At 27.9% G+C, this 23961-nt stretch overlaps 1 protein-coding gene across 1 annotated transcript; it reads right to left on the reverse strand.

Annotated features, from left to right (window-relative positions):
• Positions 1-227: 227 nt before the first annotated feature.
• Positions 228-3810, reverse strand: LOC130807270 (indole-3-acetic acid-amido synthetase GH3.5-like). Its single transcript, XM_057672425.1, has 3 exons — positions 3371-3810; positions 1912-2843; positions 228-1159 (listed from the first exon to the last, which is right to left on the reverse strand). The coding sequence occupies exons 1-3, from the start codon at positions 3673-3675 to the stop codon at positions 576-578; spliced, it is 1821 nt and encodes a 606-aa protein (XP_057528408.1). The 5' UTR covers positions 3676-3810; the 3' UTR covers positions 228-575.
• Between the last annotated feature and the right edge of the window lie 20151 nt (positions 3811-23961).

Raw genomic sequence — 23961 nt, forward strand, 5'->3', positions numbered from 1 at the left:
TATGTACAAACCTAACTAATCAACGTCATTTGCTAAAATTTAAAATTAAAGATGAATAATCAAAACTACATAAAATAAAAAGTGTTTCAATAACTCCATTTTTAAAATAAAAATTTTTAAAAAAATTTATAAGGTGGAGAAAGCTAGGAGGAAAGAATAGCATACTACTAGAAGTTCTAATTCTACAAGAAAATCTTTCTTCCTAAATTTAAATTCATTAGAATATATTGTAAAATACTTTTTATTATAAAACAATTATTCACATTAATTAGACTGAGATACAATTGTTAACATTATCACATCAATACAAGAAAAGTTTTCTTCCTTAAAAAATTAAGAAAGAATAAGTTCATTTGTACAAAAAAGAGCCTACAATTTTTAAAGTTTCTCTAATCATCCATCTGAACAAGTTCTACAATAATTCATACATAATCGCGAAAAAAAATAATAAAAAAAACTAACATTAAATCGGATACTCATATCACATCTAAAGGAGTGACCTCTTTGAAATGTTCCTAGAAACATCCCATAAGAAAACCTCACATAATTAATTAATTTTCATAGTGTTCTCATTTCTATTCATTACCATTAAACCATTGCTGACCCGAAACATATTTAGGACATTTCGGACTCAAATAACTTGAAACCACTCTTGAATTCAACAACTCTACAATGGGTGCATATTTCACACACCTAGGAGTCTTATATTGATTAATGGATGCCCCTAAACTAATGGCAAAATCCATTAACTTATCGAAGGTACCATTTTCAACAATCTTAATCTCCAATGGTCCAATTGAGTCTGATGCTCTTCCTTGTCGATAAACCGAGTTAAGTGACTCTTCAACTGCCAAACAACAATCCTCGAAAACCGAGGAGGGAATCTTCATGGAAACATTTTGGCTTAATTCCCAGAAGAGCACATAATGGCCTGGTATCGTTGTGGTATCGGCGTAACTTGTGTACTCCACCAAAATCGTGTCGAATGGCTGCAAATGGGTTACCCCATTTTTCACTGCGTTTTGGAGCTCGACCTCGTCGGTCTTATCGGAATCTATGCTTAGAACAACGTTTTTCCGGCATACAAAGCTAAATTGGGGTGCCTTGTTTTTAAAACCTGCCACCCTTAAAATGTCACCTACCCTGTACCTGTATAGACCTGTATTCAAAAACATACACAAGTTGGAATCTGAATAAGACCTCATTTGATAGTCGATATTTTATAACTTTTTAACATTTCGCTAGATAATTGGTCAAACAGTCAACAAATAAAAACAAAATTTTAAAAATGATTTTTAATGTTAGCATTCAAGTTTACAAAACAAAAAATTGGTGTAACTTTTTTATTTGCTTATATTAATTTTTTAATAGAACAAACTATCAATATCTATAACTAATTTATCAAATATTTCTATTAATAATAACTTATACGGTTAAGTTAACATCCAATAAAAACAAACTATGTTGCTTATTGGTAAACAGAAATATATTGAATACCTTATTGTTAACGCCAACATATAATCGGAAAATATGACGTACACACTTTATAAGTCAAAAAAATACCATTTCAAAATAGAACTTATATCATGTACAAATTATTTTTAAATTCATCAATATAAGACAATTTGAGAATTTTTAAAGATCATTTGAGAGTTCTTCTAAAATCTAGCAATTTGATTAGAATATGAACATATGTCATTTAAAAATAAAATTAAAGATTGCTGACTCAAAATACTCATAACAATTATTTAACTCTAATACCTAACCCTGTATACCCCAACAATTGGTCATTGACTTAATATCTCTAAAATAGTCGGTTAAAAATAATATGCATAATATTAAAGATAAGTATTCTAATACTTAAGGGTATATAAAATTAAATAACAATTCAGATTATTATTTAGAAATTACCTGCATAAGTAGTGATGACGAGCTCATACTCATGGCCAAGTTTGACATCAGTAAGTTCAACAAGATCTTGCTGTTCTTTCTCAGTAAGAGATTTAGGCATGGAAATTGAATTTGTAACACCATTAATGTTGCGTTGAACCGGTAAAAACTCAAAGTAACCCATGGTAGGAATAAGTGTATATGTTACTTCACTAGGTTTACAAATTGGGTTTAAATTTAGACCAAAGTAACATTCAGAAGACCCATACATAGTACACACAAGGGGTAACCCATTACTATAATAATCAAGTGTTGGAATATATTGTGCCATGGTCCCTGTCACAATAACGTCTATGTACTTTGTGTTAGGCCAAAGCCTAGGAATTATCCCTTGCCATGACTCCTTGCTACATTCCGATTCGATAAAATCCGCAAGCTGAGGGTCAGGTTTAACAATTCGACCCACAGCATCGCGGACGGACGGGTCGGTTATTTGTGGATTTAATGACCCGACCCGGATATCGTGTGCTAGTAAAGCCCAATGTTTTTCGAGAAACTTGATGGCCCGGATAAAGCCCGAGGCAAAAACCGCCCCGACCCGGAGAACCTCTTTATGTTGGTAAAGGCCACAGAGCATTTGTGAGTACATGGATTGGTAAGAGTCAAGGCAAAGGATGGTTTCATTTGGGCTAGTGTATTTGGTGTACGATTCAAATGGGGGGTTTGTGAAATGTGAGCTTTTATAATAGCTGGTTAAAACAGGCCGGGCTAAAAGCCCACCTGGGGTCTTAGCTTCAGATTTTATGAACAAGAAATACATCCCTTTTCCTTGGTCTAAATCAGGTACAAATTGACTCATTACTGGCATAAGTAAACTGTATAACATAGATCTTCTGTCTAAATCCTCTTCAATTGTTGGCATCAATTTTCTTTCTCCTCCTGATGTTCCTGAACTGCAATTTATGAATAACAAATTTAATTTCAATATTTTAACAAATTCACCCACCTCATACATGAATTAAATAGCTCAATCTTAACATATGAATTTCCTATTTTAAGCTCGTTTTGCCCAAAAACAATCTTTTACACGAGTAGCTCTAATATTTTTCAAATCAGTAAAACAGATAAATAACAAAAACCAAATAATTTGTGTTACGTTTTTATTGGCTTATAAGTTGTTGGTCCGTAAAAAAAAACTCGTAATAGTTTTTGATTTATGGCCTTTTAGCAACTAACTTTTAATCGAAAATGAAAAATCTATTAATTGACTTTTTCATTCGCTTATATTTCACTAAGCGGCCAAAAATGAATACTTAATTTTTTAAATGAATAGTTTTTCATTTTGTTGACATATTCAGCTAGCTTAAAAGCGATAAAAATAATCAAAATACTATTTTGGTGGGATTTGGGGTTTGAAATGTACATAATCTTATTATTATTATAAACAGAAAAAAAGTTATATTAAGAGAGGAAAAAATACCTAGTAAGGAATTCAGAGATGGGGTGAGAGGAAAGAATAGGAGATTTATCACCATTAGCAATACGAGTAATATCAGGTTCAATATCTTCATATTTAATAACAGGGATTAATTTTTTGAAGGAATCTCTGTCAGTAGCACCATTAAGACCATGTCTTTGAAGGTATTCTACATTAGAGTTTCTACTTAATATTTCATTTAGAACCTTCCTTTGAATTTCATCAGCATTTTCTGTTACTTCTTCTATCAAGTTAAGAACTTTCTTGTTCTTTTCATCCATGGTAGTTTCTTTGGGTGCTTCAGGCATGGTTGTTATTTTGTGGGGTTCTTTTCTTATGGGTTAGAGAGAGTAATAAGAGAGAGAAAGAAGAAAGAGAAATGGGGATTTGATGATGCAGAAGAGATGTTTGTTGTTGGTTATAAGAATTAAGAGTGTGGGTGTAAAAGATAGGAAGAGGATGTGGGTTTTTATAGAAGAATACAATGGGGAAAGAGGTTTGCCTTTTGCTCCAACTCAGGGTTCAAAGGAAAATTTGTAAATTATTGACTCAGAATATTAGAGGTGTTAATTCGGGTTATCAGGTTGATTTTGGGATATGTGTTTTGGTTCGATTTAAAATCGGATATTATGTCCATATTGACTTAAAATACTTCCTTCGTTCTGAAATACTTGCTACTGATGGTGACATGTCAGTAGCAAGTATAATGGAACAGAAGAAGTATTTCAAATATTGGAATATTTGACTTTCTATATCTCCTATTATTGTTCGTTGACTCAAAATATCTCAAAATAATTGGTTGAAACTAATATACATAATGTTCAAGGGTAAGTATCTCAATACGTGAGGATATACAGTTAAATAATAGTTGGAGGTATTTTTAGTCAATAACTAATAGTTGAAAGTATTGTTTACAAATTAAACTCTTATCAAATAAAAAAATAAAAATTTAAAATAAAATAAAATAAAAGAAAAATTAAATAAAAAAAGAGGTGGGTAGAGATGTCAATTTATAAAAGATTTTGATTAGCATCAAATGAGATTTTCATTTGTTAACAATTAACGTTTGCTAGCTTGCTTGACCGACCAACACATGGATGTTTCATGCTATATTAATAGAAGTCAAACTACAACTACTCTACAAAGCAAAATGTGGATGTTAATTGGATTTAATTTCTATTTTTTGAAAGATAATCTTAGATGTACCGATTCAAGGAAGAGTTAAACTATATTTAGTCTAGGTGACAATTCAATTATGTATCAATGTATCAAGTTTATGATGACAAAGAGATAATTTTTTTAAAATGGTAAGACTCACTACAACATAATTTGCTTTTAGTGGAATATATTTAGCGACAGTAAATTTAAATGTCGCTATTTTAAATTGCTAATAGTATATATAAAGGATTTAGTGACATTTATTAGACCCTTTAACAGCATATTAAAAATCACACTAAAGATTTTTACGACATAGGATTTAGTGACATTTCTCACAAATGCCACTATAGACTTTAGTAATAATTACATATGCCACTAAAGATCAAATAGAGTATCGCTAAATCATTTTATGGTGGAACTTTAAATAAAAACCAATAATTGTTACATTAAAAATATGAATAAGTGATATTTTTTTAATGCCACTAAATCCAATGTTGTAAAAAGTTAAATTTGTTGCAGTCACTTCAAACATGTAACAAATATATGAAAATTTTAATCAAATTTATAGAAATTATTGGTCAACTACTTATTTAAAGTCGTATGATAGTTTTTATTTCTATTTTTTACCTTATGGATTGCAATTTTTGTGTTTTATAGCCTTCATTGCTGCTCTTCCAATAGATATTGATGGTATTGGTGAACATATTTTTGAATCTCTACTTTACGAAAATAAATTATTTGGGAGCTATTATTCCTACTTCTGCAGCTATTGGGTTGCACTTTTACCCAAATTGAGAATCAACATTAGTTGATTAGTGGTTTTACAATGGTGGTCCTTATGAACTAAACTTTTTACACTTCTTAATTGGTGTAGCATGTCATATGGGTCGTGAGTGGGAACTTAGATTCCATCTTTGTATTTACCCTTTGATTGTTGTTTAATAATCAGCTTTGGTTGAAACGATTACTAGTGTCTTCTTGATCTACCTAATTGGTCAAGGAAGGTTTTTTCTGATGGTATGCCTCTAGGAATCTTTGGTACATTCAATTTTATGATTGTATTCCAACTGGTCACGATGTTCTTATGCACCAATTTCATATCTTAGGTGCAGCTGGCGTATTCGATGGCTCCTTATTTAGTGTTATGCATGGTTTCTTGGTAAACTTCTACTTTGATTAGGAAAGCCACAGAAAATCAATCTACTAACGAAGGTCACATATTCGGTCAATAATAATTATAAAAAGAAATCTAAAAAAATAATTCTATAATATTTGAACTAATGTATAATGAAGTAAACTACCCCTAACATTTGAGTATTATATCTGTAGCAACACTCCAAAAATGTTATATTAAGACATTTAAATGTTGCAATAAAGTTTATACAAAATTTTTTAAAGCGTTAGCTTTAAATCGCGTTACGTTAGTAAAATACAACATTTTCAAGTTCTCACAAAACTTATTAAAAGCATTACACATATTAGATAGATGCAACACTTTTTGTCAAAATCGGATTCAACCCATACTTATCGACGTAATATGCTATGCCGTGCATATGAGGTATTACTATTGAAGGACACAGACTTAAAATTATAGAAAAAAGAGTAATACTAAGAATTAAGATTTGTATGAAAATATAACAATATATAAGTGTATAGAGGCATAAAATATACATAAAGGTTATTTAAACTAATTTTTAAGTTGTATAATCTTTTTTATTGTTAGTGCAAGTCCCGAATCACTTATGCATAAAGGCTAGTTTGATCACCTTGTTGCTGACACCATGACATACACTCTAAAGGATGATGAGGGGTGTGCAATTGAGCATAAGCATTTGGTACTTGGAACCTTGATTAAAGGCTTGATTGAAGTAAGACGAGATCGTCTTGACGGATGTCTCTAACAAGGCAATGAGTGCCTAGGAGAGGGTAAGGAGGCTCACTGTGCACAAGGTGTGCCTTAAAGAGACAAGGTATTGGGTATGGGATGCCTTTGTACAAGATAAGGCATCAACAACTCACAGTAGCATTCTGAAGTGATTGCTTGTTCCAGCACAAGGAGTGCTTGTTCAAGCACCCTGTTGTAGACTCAACTTTATAATTTTTATTTGGCTCAAACCTAATGAGCACGTTTCTGCTTTGAGCTAAGATTGTTCTAAATTTTGGGAAGTATATATAGACCCTAAATAATATTTAAATGTATGATAAGGAGGCTACTACAAGGGAAAGAGAGGTTGACAACCTACAGAGTTCCTCTTGGTATTACATGGGTGACTTTCATTAAAGTTGGAAGCTTTAAGATTAATTGTGTATAATCAAGCATTTGAAATTTTATTAATGTATTATTGCATAACTAATTAATGAAATATAATTCCATTTGATGGGTAGATTTCCAAGACAACATCTATCTTTGTGTTTGTGCTTTATTCATCAATGTTTAATTTTTGTACATGTTCTTATTCATACTTGGCTTTTCTACTTTTATCTACATTTCTTCGCACCAGTATAGGGTCTAAAATCCTTCTCTTTTGGTTATTGATAATTTTCATGTCATTTATTCTCTTAATATAGTCAATTCATATATAAGGATTATATTACTATTGCTTTTATTTTGTTGTTTTAGGTTGTATAATCTTTGTTATAATTAGTGCAAGTCTTATGCATAGAGGTGTGCTTAATTACTTTGTCGCTCACACCATGGCATACACTATGGAGGACGATGAGGGGTGTGCAATGGAGCATGATGATTTTATATTTGTAACCTTGATTGTAGGCTCAATTGAAGCAAGAAGTGAGCATTATCTTGATGGGTGTTTGTGGCAGCGAGTGCCTTGGAGAAGGTACCGAGTTGCACAAGGTGCATCTTGAAGTGAGTGCTCATTGGAGCACATGGAGTGTTCTGTGCTCACTCGAGCACCCTAGTGTAGACCTAACTTTGTGATTTTTATTTTTGCTTAAACTTATTGAGCACGTTTGTTCTTTGGGCTAGAATTGTTCTAAATTTTTTGAATGACAATATAAACTCTAAATAATATTTAGAATTATCACGAGTAGGCTATCATAAGGGAAAAAGAATATGAGAGAGTGACTTCCATTAAAGTTGGATTCTTTAAACTTGATACTATATGATCAAACATTATAAGTTATATTTCATCAATGTATTGTTGAATTAGTTAATGAAATATAATTTTATTTGAGGGGTGTCCAAAACACCATTTATCTTTATGTTTGTGCTTTGTTTGTCAAAGCTTCAATCTTTATGGTCCTTGTTTTTGTTCATACTTTCTTTTTTATCTATGTTTTTTTATCGTTATTAGATCTAAGAATTTTTTTCATTTATTGATAACTTTTATTTTTATTGACAATTTATTTTCTCAATATAGTCAAGTCATATATTTGGATTATATTATATCCACTCTATCCAATACTAATTTAGTATGACATTACTATTGCTTTCATTTTGTTGTTTTTGGTAGTTTGTCAATTTGCAAACATTTAAGGACATAAAGGGAATCGGCTATCGGCAACTAATTATAACCTCATCAATTGGCAACTAATATACTCTTATCTTATTTGTTCTGCTTAATAGTTTGGGGTTACTTGCTAAACCATGTATCTTATTCTTACTGCGTAAAGAGAAAAAGAATACGGTTTGTAAGAATGCCAGCTGACTTTAACCTAACCATAATTTTTATATTAACACGTGTACGAATAACACTTCAATAAGTTCACGTACCTATTTAATCCCAATACTGTCCTTTAATAATAATAATAATAATAATAATAATAATAATAATAATTATTATTATTATTATTATTATTATTATTATTATTATTATTATTCTACAATTGAGACAAATCTAAGATAGTTATTTGACTGGATTTAGGTGTAAACACGATGCATATATGATTGGAAAAAATATCGTAAATAATTCAGATTTTTTATTAATTTTCCTGTAATGATAATAATTTTTGATTAATCATGATACCAATTTAAATGTTATTTGCCTAAAATAATAATAATTACCAAATTTTGTTTATAATAAGTTATTTGACAATAAAATAAAGGTCAATTAATGGTTAATAAAAGTTATATTAGTTTAGAAAAACACCCTTTAAGTTAGTATTATTTATGATTAATTAAAATTTAGTATTATTATAGTAGAAAATTTAGCAAAAATTTATATTATTCATGAGGATTTTTCCTATATTATTATGTATTTTTGTTCTTGAGTTAAGATTAAAAAGGAAAGTGAAAATTTTTCATTTTATATGTAGTAAGATTCAAATATGTTTCAGATCTAGTGATGAAACTAAATGTTTAATAAAATCAACCAATGAATTTAAATACATGGTTACGTACTTTAAGCTATGGTAGAACATAAGCTAAGCTTTTATCTTTTTTATAATTTTATGTATGAAAATTTGATTTATTAAAATTATATGCACTTTTTATTTATGTGAAATTGTACATATTATTTGCGATTATTGATCTAGGGATAACAATTCAGTCCGAATCCGACTCGATCCGAGAATATAATCCGATTCGAGTTCGAGGAAAAAGTTATTCGACTCCGACTTCGACTTTACGATCCGAGTCCAAGTTAGAGACGGACCGGAGTTGGACCTTATTAAAAATCTGACACTCCGACCCGACTCCGACCCTGAAGGAAATCCGACTTTGAATTTGACTTTTACCCTAATATTTTGTTTCTTTTAAAACTCTAGACGTGACTAATTCAAACTCTCTCTCATACTAGTTGAAATTTTTGATTTTCGATTTTGAAACACTACTTGGTATTTTTATTTAGATTAATAAATTAAAATATGACAAATCAGATCAAGAGAAATAAAATACGCCAAAGCAAAATGCAAAAATTTGTTGTTAAATTGTAGTAGTAGGACTATTTCTTTTGTTAAACTTGAATTAAAAGTACATATTTTTTTTCTTAAATTGTATTTGAAAAATATATTTTGTTAATTTTCCATGCTTTAAAATCATTAGTACAATATCACAACGATAAAGTTTGATAATAATCCGACTCCGCTGGAGGTCCGAGAGTTCGAGTCGAGGCAAACATGGAGTATTCATAATCCGACTCCAAGTGGAGGTGGAATGAAAAAAGGTCCGACTATTATCCGGAGCAAAGTCGGAGCATGTATAATCTGAGCCGCGTCCGACCAATTGCTATCCCTATATTGATCAATCAAAAACAACTTATTTATTACTTTTATTATTAATATGAATAATATTATGTACATTCGATCTTTCCAAAAGCGATCATAAGTTAGAGCTACTTAAGTTTTGAGATTCCTCAATTTATACAATCATACCAAATCAATTATTCTCTAAAATATTAAATAAGTATTAAAAATAGAAATATTTAAAAGTCTACGCTAATTTTAGGATGGCTTTTAAAGTAAAAGGTGGCTTAGATTTGTGGGAGGCGGTTGACCTAAATAAAATTGGATGCCGTATGATTTATGCGAACCAAGATTTTATACAATTATTGCAATTCCTAACAATTTGGCAGCTCCATGCCTATTGGAATGCTTTGCAATTCTATGAAATAGCAAATAATCTTCTATCAAATAGGAAAATCATTAATTAATTATACAAAATTTAAGTTTCTTCCATTAATTTGCGCCAAAAAGTTGATTTTTTTCTTCTAATTCAAGCTGAATTTTGATGGATTAGAGTTAGTGTATACCCATATTACACGACATTCATATATTATTTAAATTTGTATGAATAATTATTATGATTATAATCATGGTTATCAGAATTCTCATTATGATTTAGGATTTTACGACTCTACAATTTAAAAAAAGAGAGCAATCAGATCTAAGATCTCAATGATAGTGGGATCGTACGATCCTACCAAGATCAAGAATATGAATGATGGGATCTTAACACGATTCTACGATCTTATGATCCTAAAATTCATCAACCGATTATGAATTAGACTCAACTCAAAACCTTAAGGATAAACTAAAATGATTAAATATGACCGAAAACATATTTGTAGGATCTTACGATCCTACATTCCAATTCTACCAATTTAATTCCTATCATTATTGATCCTTGGTAGGATGATTCTAAAAACGTTCATTATAATGATTATGAAGCAAAATAAAAGATATGCATGCTAATTATATGTTGTTGTTTGTTATTATTATATTAATTTATTAAAGAAAATAATGATTTAAATATCTTCTATATGAAATTATAAAAATAGCGATGATATTTTTAAACCTCTTTTTGGTGATGTATATTTGTTTCCATATTCAATTTTACTATTATGAAACTATTATTTCATAATTTTATATAAAATTAGTATAAAGTGATTCATCAAACTCTTTCATACAATTGAATTTTGGATAATTAAACTATTAATTATTATAGAATTCTTGATCGGCGATTTGATTTGAACGACATAAGTTTCTATTCAATTTTTATCGTGAAACGAAAAAAATTTGGCACTTCAATTCTTATTTTAAGATTTTGGGGTCAAAATCTCGAAAAAATTGGTAGAGTAGTGTCCCTTTATTTTATAAAAGATATTATACGAAATAAAACGGTAATGGTGTAAAAATCTTTTTTATTTTAGGATAGGTTGAGGAAAAGAAAATGTTACTTGAATTCAAAATTTTACTTAGAAAAATGAATATGAAAGTCTGAATTATTTTTACTTTGCATTTGATCGTAATCAAAGGATTATCTATTTTTTGGAGGTTAAAAACGATATTCTACTCATGATAACACGTGTGTAAGCTTGGTCAAGTCGAGTTTTTATGAAGAGTGGACTTAAATTTGTAATTAACAGTTTTAGCCTAGTAAAAATCCATATTATGTTTATATAGATTAAATCGTTAAATCAGAGACTTGTTTGTTATTGCTTACTGTTTTCAATTTTTAGTTATTTTTTGAAAACTAAAAATAAATAAATAAATAAATAAATAAATAAAATCAAAATATTAGTTTTCACTTTTTAGTTGTCAATTTTTCAAATCATTATATTTTTTAAAATTTGATTAATTTTTTATTCATTATATGAAATAGGTCATATGACTTTGAAAATTAAATAACTAGCAAAACACACTAATGAATTTATTATTTTTGTAAAGAATTGACTTAAGTCACTCAAAAATTTGATGATAGATTGAAGGTGATATGAAATATTTTATTTTGTGATATTTTTCCAAAAAGGTATTTGAATTTGAGATTTGCAAATTCACAAATAGATACAGTTAGTCTTAATAATCACTTAGTATAAAATTATTACACTAAATGAAAATATGTTTTTTAAGATACATAAAATTTGAAACTTAAAAAAAGTTTATAAAAATTTTCAAAAGTTCAAGCACAAGAGAAAGACAAGAGAGATTTCTCAACTGCAAAAAAAATGAATTATTGTTTAAACACACAATCTGAATTTCCAAGCATTCCTCTATTTATAGATTTAGATTTGCAAGTTATATTCCTTTTAACTTCCTTGATATAAATGATTGTCAAGGAACCAACTTAACCAAAAGCTTAAGCTGATGGTTGAAGCCCCAGGATATGTTATATACTCTAACAATGATAACTTTATTTTATGAGGAAACCTCCATTGTCGTTACAACACAAAAGTCTATGAAATAGAGCTTTCTTATAATGAAATAAACGTTATGAGGTAGAAATTCATCGCAAATCGTAACATATTTTGCTACACCTAGCGACGAGTTTCTGACTAATCATCAATTACTTCAATTTGTATTTTACATTTTAAAACAATTTGTAATATTTTGATGTAACTCTTTAAATATCCTACTATCATTGCCTACACACAACACCAAAGGGCAAGGGGGTAACTTAAAATATATAGCAAGACATCCAAAACCGTTGTTTTTTACGCATTTGTTTTAATTCCCCCTTTTGACAAGATGTACAATCGATTGTTGCATATATAATATTTAGCTAGGTAACACTTACGCTCTGTTTGGTAATTGATTTTAAATAGTGGGAATGAGAATAAGTTGTAGTGTAAAATTTAATAATATGTATCATGTCATTCTCATAGTAATGTAAGTTTAATCATAAAAAGGTTTTTTTTTCACAATTTTTTATTACCATTTAATACCACATAATGGTAATACCTTGGAATGAGATTTATAAAGAAAATGAGATTATTAAAAAAAGAATAAGCATGATCATTAGACTTGTCACAAGATATTACTACCAAAATTACAATAACTTTCCATTACTATTTTCACCATTAAGTACTGATTACCGAACGAGTTATTAGTTTTACTTTATTTTTCATTTTAGTCTGCCTTAATAAGTTTGCTTTATTTTTATATTTATATATAACTCTACCATTTTAATTTTTTATATAATCTTTATTATTTTTAAAAATATTTCACTATTTGAACTTACTATATCCAATTTATTAATATCTGTGTAAAAAATCAATCAATGAAGCTAAATGATGAATATGGTGGTCTTCTATCCTTCCAAACAAGGTACAAGGAAAAAGGTTACATAGGTTCTGATTTCCAAACAAGGTCACCTGAGAGCAAAGGTATTCCATCATTACTTCAAATCGAATGTTGCATGTGATGTATTATAGTTTTTACCTTACTATGTTGATCTAAATCTTAAAGAACCAATTAAAGTCTCTAAATCTATCAAATTAAAATAATAATCTTAATTAAGGATTAATTTACTTAGAATTACGCGCTAAAGGCAAGATCCTGCCTTAACGACGATTCTAACATAATCAAAGATAATCCTCTTGTTAATTAATTAGTGTTAATTAATAAAAAGTGTGTTCCCATACTGTTGGCACAGGTAGTGGCAACATCCTTCTTGTCACACATTAATAGGACACGAGATTAGGGACCACCAAATATAGATTATAGGAACTCTAATTACTTTGATATCGGTAAGATTAGTAACCCTTAATACCATGGGCTTAATAATCTTATATTATCAATGACAACTGGGGTATATCATTAAAGTTGAGCAACTTTAATATGGTGGTCAATTAAGGATTCTTAAAACAAGAAAAAGTAAGTAACCGTTCACACTTGTTGAGTGTACATTTTAAGATCGACAAAAAAAATAAGAAAAAGATGAGAACTACATAGTGGTCGAATCTCAATTTAGTATACAACCTTTGAGAAAGTGGCTAGAAAGAAATTAGTGCAGATTTAATTCAAAACGAATAATATCATACTAATACAGAAATTAGTTATTTTAATTAACCATTTTACATTTTGTATATTTGTATGATAGCTTTATAAATCAAACGATCCAAGTTTAAGACTATGCACAAAGTCTTCCTACAAAGTTTAAAGAGGGTGATGAATTTGTTATCGAACTTACAAACAAATTAAACCCAAGATAAAAGTTAATTGCATATAAAATTAATAAAATTTATCCTAAAATCAATTAGTAATATGATCAGTAAGTTATTAAGTTTATATTATGTTACTGAATTTATTTCTAAATATGAGTTCATATATGCCATATGGGTTATTTTTCTAACAGTCGAATATGTAGACATCACGCAATATTACATAAAATGTTGGAAAATTTCAAGTGTTATTCTCTAAGCATTCAAAATGAAAATTTGACATTACTATATTGCTTAAATATGTTGGTTTGATAATATAACATGTTCGTAAATAACTATACTGTAATTTTTATTTTTACGTCATTTACGATGTGATTCATCAAAGATTGGTACAAATTCTAACTTTTCCATTGAATTTATATAAATGAAAAAATTAATTATCCATATATTGTACGAGTATATATACTGATTAACGTCTAATTTTCATCCTGGTGCCGTCATCTGTCGCATAAGTACAGTGTTATTAATACTAATGATCTAATTACTTGTCATTAGCTGTGTTTGCAGCATGAAAGAATTAGAGGGTGTCTTCTAATTATGGAATCTTTAATCCGTGTTAGAATCCTTATGTACGTAAACACTAGTAATTAAAATTAAATGCATGAGAAAATCAGATCGTTTACAACAGCTGTGTTACACTTAGTATTTTGGCCAGGTACATTGGCTCAGTCCTTTGTCATAAAGTTTGGATTACAAAAAAATATTTTTAGATCGATTTTCCTAACATATGCAATAGGTCTATGTTTAGACAAAAAAATTAATTATTTATTTGAAATTTTTTTTGAATATTCTCTAAAATATTATTAAATTTACATATTTAATTTATATTAGATATATTTTATTGAACTTAAAATAATTACTAAATTTATTGTCTAAACTTATATACTAACTGCATACATAGTTCAGTATTTTGTCATTAATAAAGATTGGATTACAAAAAGATATTACTACAATGGTCGGTTTTCTTTCTTTTTTAAATAATAATGGTTAACAATCTAGTAGTAGTTTACATGTATTATTATTTATAATGATGATCACTACTATGAATTATTAGCTTCTTTCGTGCAAAGTTGAAACATTACAAGAAATTCAAACGTGTTGTACAACATGTTCGTAAAGTATAATGACTTTTTGTTTTGGGTGTGTGAGATATATAATATATATAGTTGAAACTTGCTACTTAATATACCTACCAAGCTAAAACATGTTTATTCATTAATATTTACTGAAAACACAATTTCAACTACAATTTTAGTTTGAAAAATTGCTCAACATTATTCAACGTTTCACTAACTTTCCTATAATAATCTCAATAATATAGTTACTTATCGAAAAATGTTGTCTAAATAAAAGACTGCTTTTTGTAGGTTAATCACCAAAAAAATAAGAAAATATTCACGTGTCTTTTGGAGATTGCAACATTACACAATTGTATGTGGGAATTCTCCAGAGAAAAACGTAAAACAAAAAAAATTAAAAAACTTAAATGAAATGTTTACTTTTTAATTTTTTTAAGCATTAGTTTTTCTAATTTAATTTGATTTCTATGTTTTGCAGAATTACATACTTTACAAATTATAGGTTATCTAAGCGCACTCCTAAATCTTAACAAAGACCCTTTAAAGTTGGAATGTTCATAATTATTTCAAAATTGGTATTATTATAGTATAGAATCAGTTGTTAAAAACAATCTTGAATTTTGAGGCTTTAGAAACTATAGTGGCGAAGTTTTTTTTTTTTTTTTTTTTATTTTATTTATTTATTTATTTATTTTTTTATATATAGGCATTATAAATCAAAAAAATGAAACAATTATAGTCAAGTTGATGATGAATTTCAATAGCTTTGACCAAAGATGACCTGTTTGATTTGGATTTTAGCTTATACACTACATAAATGACCTTTGACTTTTTTTTTTTTTATCTTTTTTAAAAATAAAAATACTTTGTATTTCAATTTATATATTTATTAATTATTTATATTAATATTTTTAAATTGATAATTAAATTGTTAATATTTTTATCTTTGTTTAAATGGTGGGAAAATCGGCATACAAATTTTCATTTCGATGAAATTTTTTGAATTAAGCATCTCATAATAATGATCGAAACCTTTGTTTTTCGAAAAATTTAATAATAACCTATCATATAGGTAAATTTTACACACAAATCCAATTGAGTTGAAAATAAAGGATGACTAATTATTTTCTACATTATATTTTGTAATTAACTTGTAAGTTTTAAGTGCTTCTTGAGTCGACAAATTACAAATTCATGGCACGGTCAAAGTCAACACATTAAACGACAAAATACAAGTCAATAATATTGGTATTAGTTTCAAACTTAATTTTTCATAGTAGTTAGTTAAATTTGTAAGGATGCAAGAGAAACTCATAAACTGTTTGGTTTTTATTAATTCATATATTTTTGTCGCCTTATATTTAATAAATTCAACTTATCTTTCATTCACTTAAGTGTAATTTTTTTAATTAATATTATATTATTAATACTCTTTACGAATATTAATTTTTTGAGAATCAAAGTTATTTTACTAATTAAGTTTTTTTATTATTATAATCACCTTAAACTATTATTTACATTTTTTTTCGAAATACACGTGAATGGAACATAGTCAAAATACTATAATTACTTCCTTAAAAAAAATATTATAATTACTAGATGATGTTTGATGGTGAACCCATTAATTAATCTTTATTTATATATGTCCTTATTAACGACGAGTAGGGTGGTGAAAATAGTGGAGGTGGGTACTAGTACCCAATACTAATACATATATATCTTTATATTTGATAAAATTCTCATATCCATATCCATATTCACGTAATTATGTGTATACTGAAAATCGTCTTTACCTAATCTATCATTCTGATACTCATTCCATCCTCATTCCGTCCTTATATTATATCAATTCGCAATATCATGATTCATAGTGCGTTTTACTCCACCCCTTACTAAACTTAAATATCATAAGGTACAAAATGAATATTCTCTAAAATAAAATTTAATAGAATTAGTTTTAAATTATAGAATTCATAATAAAGTATCAAAGTCTTTAAAATTTAATAGAATTAGTCTTAAATTATAGAATTCTCATAGTAAGTTTTACTCCACCCCTTACTCCACCCTCTATTTCCTTTCTTTCCTCCTAAATTATTAGCCAAATAAAGTATCAAAGTCTTTAAAAAAACTAGCACATAGACAAAAAATTTCATTGCTAAATGCTAATGAATGCCTAATTAGTGGCGGACTTGTTCAATAACAAAACTTAATACTACCTCCTATTGTTACAAAATGTCCCATTTTCAATTTCACATTGATTCGGAAGTAGGTTAAAGAATCACTATAAATAAAAAAAAAGAGAGATAATTAATTATTTTTATAAGTGGTGAAAATTGAACTTTTACCATAAAAATGAAAGAAAAAACTCAAACCCATGATTTTAGGATTTAACACTATTTTACTTATATATAGTGTTTAATTTATTCTTATTATATTAATTAAAATATAGTCACGTGATATTTTAGTTGATTTGTCTTAATATAAATTTTTTTAGTATTATTCTTTTATAAATTTTAATTTTATACAATGAGAGATGTTAAAAGATTGACATATTATATCAAAAAGCTAGCGTGCATGTAATTTCAAATGGGACAAATAGTTGCAATAGGAGGATGTTTAATTTTCGTTGTCTTTGCAACTCTAATACTCCATTGTGTATTTGAGTTTGAAAACTGTTAATGATAAGGTCAAAGTCAAAAACAAGTAGAGAGCTTAAGCATGTAATTTATGTCTTCCACAATTTGGACAACACTGAAAACAAGTAAATCAACTTAATTAAATGCTAATTGTATATTTTCAATCTCTGTAATAGGTACTTAATTGTCATGTAGTGCTTAAATAAAACCCTAATTCTAACCATTTTAAAATGGCCTACTATTCTATTAAATGTCGTATTTGACTTTGTGCACATGTCAATATACTATTTCAATTCTAAATATATTTAATTATACAGTAAAAATTATAAAAAGTTAATATTAATATAATTTATATTGAAATGAATAAAAAATAACATGATTGACTATTTTTAAGTTATAAATTCACCAAAAAAAATACAAATTAAAAGTAATTGACGAATACTGTTAGATGCTTCGTGATAGAACAAGTGGTATTACGAAAGAGAAAGGCAAAGCAAATCCTTGATGACAAGAAATAAAGGAGGGAACAAAGAAAGCAGAGAAAAGGGAAAATTGCATGCAACAAAGGAAATCCAAGATCTCATCCATCAACAATGTCACTGTTTATGGGGAGAAATTGATTCAGAAATTCAGGGGTCAAGCACATTAATACATGAAGTAAGCAATGTCATGGACCACTAAACCTTATTACCCTTTTTCATAATCATTATACATAAATATCTCCAAATAGTATTTATATGTTAATCTTAATAATTAATAATGGACCACATCATTTTAGGCCTAACTTTGAGCCACTAGCTATGGCTATCTCCATGAATAGTGGGTTTAATCTAGAAGTCAAAGTGAAGTAAAGGAACAAGTAGGATAATGGGGAGGAGACACATCTAGAGATCAAAAATATACTAATGACTTTTTTCTCAAGAAAAATTATCCTCCAAATAGCAGCTCTCACCTATTGCTCATTTGTTATGAATAATCTCTACTATTGATTATTTTTAAATAATTCAATCTTTATATATATTTTTTTGACAGCACCCTTTGCGATATTTTGATTGGCTACTGTAGTATTAGGTACCTACCGCCAAAGAGGATTAGGATTAGACCAACGAAGAAGCATAAAGTGGAAGAAGAAATGAGTGTAACGGCTAATAGGTATCTACATAATCGATTAATATGTGGGTTGTTGTCCAAAAAATATACAAAGGTTGGATTATTTAGAAATATTCAATAGTAGAAATAATTTACAGTAGATGGATAATATGTAGGATTATTCAAAATAATATTTTTTTTTATTAGCTTATAATTACACATATTTTCATTTTAATTCAATACCCTAATCTCTTGTGTGATTGTCTGACATCCGTAAACAATAGTGAATCTAAAGTTTAAATTAAGTTCATTAAAGAAGTCAAAGTTAAAGTCAATTTCAAAGTTTATGTTGTATATAATATAACTAATAGGGGAGGAGTAATGAATTTTGAGGCTTAATTATTTTTTGGAAATATTACCGTAATAATATAATTTTTTGTTAATTTCCCTACAATAATATCAACTATTGGTTAATCATGAATAATACCATCTTAAAGGGGTATTTTCCTAGAAAATCTCTAACATGTTAAAAATCAAACTATAGGTGATTATAAGTCAAAAAAATAGTAAATTAGTTAATAAACTAAAGTTGGTATTAATCTATTAAAATATCCTCTAAGTTGGTATTATTCATGGTTAATCAATAGTTGGTATTATTGTAGGGAAATTAACAAAAGATTATATTATTCACGGTAATTTTTCCTTATTTTTTATGATTTCTAAAATTAGGGACTTCATAATTAAAAAGAGAGATTCTTAAATTAAAATAAAAACTAAGCACAATTATAATTTGAAATACTGTAATTAAATAAAATCTCAACACAAATTTTAACTACTTTAATATTTAATTTATTAGAATAACTTAAATTAACTTGTCAAAAATTAAATTTTCATCTCTAATATTAAGATGGAAGAGAAAAAAAAGTAATGGGATGATGACTAATAATAGAAAAGTGTAAAATTCTAAACGACTGAAAATTAAGAAATAAAATATTAATTATTTTTATAAATTAAGTTGGTGATAATTGATGGTTAGTGCTGAATGGTTAAGATTAAATGATATAAGTTAATAATTTCATTGAAAAGTGATAAAAGAGAGAAGAGAAAACATGTAATAAATAAGATTTGATTCTATATGTGGTCCTTTAGGTTTGAGGGTGTTAATGCATGAGTAAAATAAACACTTAATGGATGTAATGTTAATCACCAAATTACTCAAGCCAAAACACACCATGTTATGAGCTATGATGGGGTGAACAGAGTTGAGTACATTAAAGTTGGGGCATTAAGGGAGCAATGAAAGAGGGTCTTTAATATGCCATAGTGATGGAACAACAAAGAACAAGCAGATGAGATTGATGAAGAGTGTCTTAAACAAGGCAAGAAAGTGCACAAGATGTGCCTTGATTGAGGAATTGGCTATAGAGAAGGTGTCTTAAACAAAGGCAAACAATAAACAAAGACAGTAAAAGAAAATGAGTAGGTGCTCGTTCGAGCACCCTAGTGCAATGGCTTTTTTGAGTTTTTGTTTACTCTTAAACTTGGTGCCCACGTTTGAGACATTTGGGCTAATATTATTCTAAATGTTTGGAAGGCTATATACATGCCCTAAATCAAATTTAGAATAATAGAGAGGTGGCTAATACATAGGTAAAATAGGGTTTGAAAGTCCTAGATTGTTCTCTTGTATTGAACTCCATTAAAGGTGGAAGCTTTAAGCTTGATAGTGTAGCATTGTGCGTAGTTTTGTGATCAATCCCCAATTCGCATGCGCAAGGTATTCGTGTAGCTAACGGTTCGATATCAAGGAAGATAGTTTAATTAGTTTACCGAACTCTTGTTATTATGCAATATAGAACAACAATAAATGTGGAATTTTAAATCTAACACTACTATAATCGAAGAACTAAGAACTAAAATATACTACTAAACTAGACTAAGCAAGAAATTTAAGGTTCAAACAGTAATAAAAACATTCTAGAATATCGAGAATCACCTATTCTTAGTATGGAATTTAAATACTTTCCTACTTATTTAAAAATGAATCTATATAACTAAAAGCGATCTAATTAATCTCAAGCTCTTACTTTATCAATTAATATCTTTTTAGTATATTACTAGTTTTAATTCTCAAACTTCCTTTTTACTAGCTAAATAAATATGAATACCTCAATACTAAATTACTCATAATCTCAGACTTCCTACCTATTGAAAAGGTTAATAAAGTTGTTTAAATTGACAATCATTAAGGATCAAATTAATCATTAATTGACTTTCATACAATCAATCTAGTAATATAATTTCATATCAAAATTAGGACCAATTTCAAATCCTAGATAATAAAACTACTCACTAGACATATTAATTCATAAGAAATATGAAATAAATAAATAAATAAATAATAAATTTAGACATCAAGATCAAATTAAAGAACATAACATGAATAAATTAAAAGTAAGAATAATAAAATAAAGAAAACTTACTAAAAATATTATAGCAGGAGTGGCACTCTTGATACATAATTAACATAAGTACAATATAATCATCAAAGACATCAAGTAAAAGCAATGCAGCTAAGTCCTCGATAGAATAATTAAAGTTGCGGTCTGGATCGAAAACTGAGCTAAATTTTCCTTCAAAATACTGTCATCAATAATACGGATAACAGCCGATTGAATCGGTCAACGATAAAGCCGAGTACAATTTCCTCAACAACTTATGATGCGATAGTTAAATCATGCTTACAAAATAATCATCAAACACAATATAGAAGGTTATTACTCATTATTGACCTTTATTAAGCCATTAAGTTACATTCTCAATACTTGCAGAAGTTCATTACTACTACTAAATTCTTGGTAACTTTAATGCTTATTCAATCAAGTTCGATTAAGCCTCATAACTTTACCATCATAGCACATCACAAGATCACAACAATAATGACAACTGATATATGTAAGGATCTAGTTAGGTGAGGACCGTAGTCCTAAACCCTAACTGTGGTGGGAGTCGTCACTCCTCTCAATACTATAATGCTCGAGATTCCACAGGATGTTTCTCGAACTCCCTATCTGACACCACACTTTACGTGTTGGCTAACACGGACGCCGGGATATTACATGCCGATCCATGGTTCGACGTTACCTTACTATCAGAGTCATACAATCAATATCATGCAATATCAAACACGACTCTAGACCGAAATAGTTTACATTCTTATAAGTCAAACTTCCACTAGTTAAAATTTTGACAATTCTACCCTTTTAATAGAAACAAATTACTAGTATCTAATAAATTAATATTAATTAAATAATAAAAGTCATTATTATGTCATAAATATAACTAAGTCATTATTATGTCATAAATAATCGTAAAAGTCAAGGGTAATATTTCTAAGTACTTAATAACGTATTTATCAAATAACCAAATAAAATAGTAAAACGGATCTATCATAACTATGAAAAATAATCTGACAAGTTATTAAGGGTCCAAAATCTTAAATGAAATGAGTTTTCAAGAAAAACAACGCTAAGCATTTCAACAAATTAGTTTGACTATTTTACCGATAAATCGATTAATAATTCTTTATAATTACTTGAGTCCAAAATAAATTTTTTTATCAAAACACCAAGATGATATAGAATCATTTTAAAAAGATAAGTTTATTTAACTAATAAAGTTCATGATTATTATTTTAAATAATTAATACAATCATTTTAGTCATAAATCGATATGTATAAAAAAAATAATTAAAATCCATAGGGTCTACGACAATTTGCCCCAAGGGTCATCATGAGATTCAACATGTTATAGGAGTATGCAAAAAGTTACAAGTTAAGAAGAGCCCATTTAATATTTATTTCCTATTTAACTTTTTTTTTTTACAATTTAAACTTAAGTAATATATTTTCTTGGCTATTTTTAATAATTAAGAAAGTATTCAACACCTCTTCCTATTAGAAAAATATTTTTAAACGAAAATTAAATTAAAAACTCAAGTAACATATCTAAAATGATATCCTAACTTTTAGCTTTTATAAAGTACTTATAAAATACTCTTTTTAAAATTCCTAGTTCACATTAATTTTATCTACTAAGATTTCATCACAAAAACATCACTAGATATTATTTTTAAATATTATCTCAATGCAAAAGTTCATAAAGCTAACATACATGAAACTTAAAATAATATTTCACATAAAAAAAATTTATATATATCTACATTATCAAAGTAATCAAAATTTTTCATATTTATAACTCTTTTTAGAGTGTCCCAAAAGTATTATTGTTTTGACGAAAATATCACTAAACTGGATATGACTTTAATATAACCATGTAAAGTTTAAATGATTAAAATAAAATCATGTTGATCATGCTTTTTATATTATCAAGTAATCATAAATAAATATCACATAATGAGAGAGTTAAGAAAATGTGTACCATTTTCCTCCAAAGGTGGTGCTAAACCAAGTAAGAAAATAATAATAATAATAGGAAAATAAGAACTTAAAGAAAAAGCTCCAAAAAAGAAAGTCTTCAAGGCTCCAAGCTTTAAAGAAGTAGATATTTAATTACCCAAAAAAATGATATCCAAGCTCTAAAAGATAATATTTGACTTTTCAAAAGTTGATGATTATTGACTTAAAAAGTGATAAGATCGAGCTCCATCTTCATTTGATTCTTCAACTAATAAAAAGGGTATAAAGTTAGTAAGATGTAAATGAAGTGAAGATATAAGAAAGAATGGTAGAAAGATTTGATGATGGGGGTGCAAGTGATCTTATGGCTAAGGAGGGTATTTATAATGGGTTTTGGGCAACTTTTTAGTTCATAAGATTGTATGAAAAATAGTGTTAGGAGTATAGAAGAAGGTTAACTTGTGTAAGTGATTTAGAGTGTGTAAGTGAGTGTGTAAGAGTTGAAAGTGTGTAAGTGAATGTGTAAGAGTTCGAAGTGTAGAAGAAGGTTAACTTGTGTAAGGAAATGGTGATAGCTTGTGTAAGTGCTGAACATCATGGATTGACGTAGAAAGGATTTTGGTTCATCAAATTTTTGTTCTAGTTTATACAGGTGCAATATTTTAGATTAATGGGAAAGTTTGATTAAGGTTTGATTATGAAAATATGATAATTTACTTAGAAAATTTTGGTTAAAACTATACTTAAAGTTAATAAGAAAAATATAGTTAATTTTTAGGTATAAAATAATTAAATCAAAGTTGTAAGGTTAAAATG

Source organism: Amaranthus tricolor, chromosome 3 (assembly GCF_026212465.1).
Source record: "Amaranthus tricolor cultivar Red isolate AtriRed21 chromosome 3, ASM2621246v1, whole genome shotgun sequence".
Classification (NCBI taxonomy): Eukaryota; Viridiplantae; Streptophyta; class Magnoliopsida; order Caryophyllales; family Amaranthaceae; genus Amaranthus; species Amaranthus tricolor.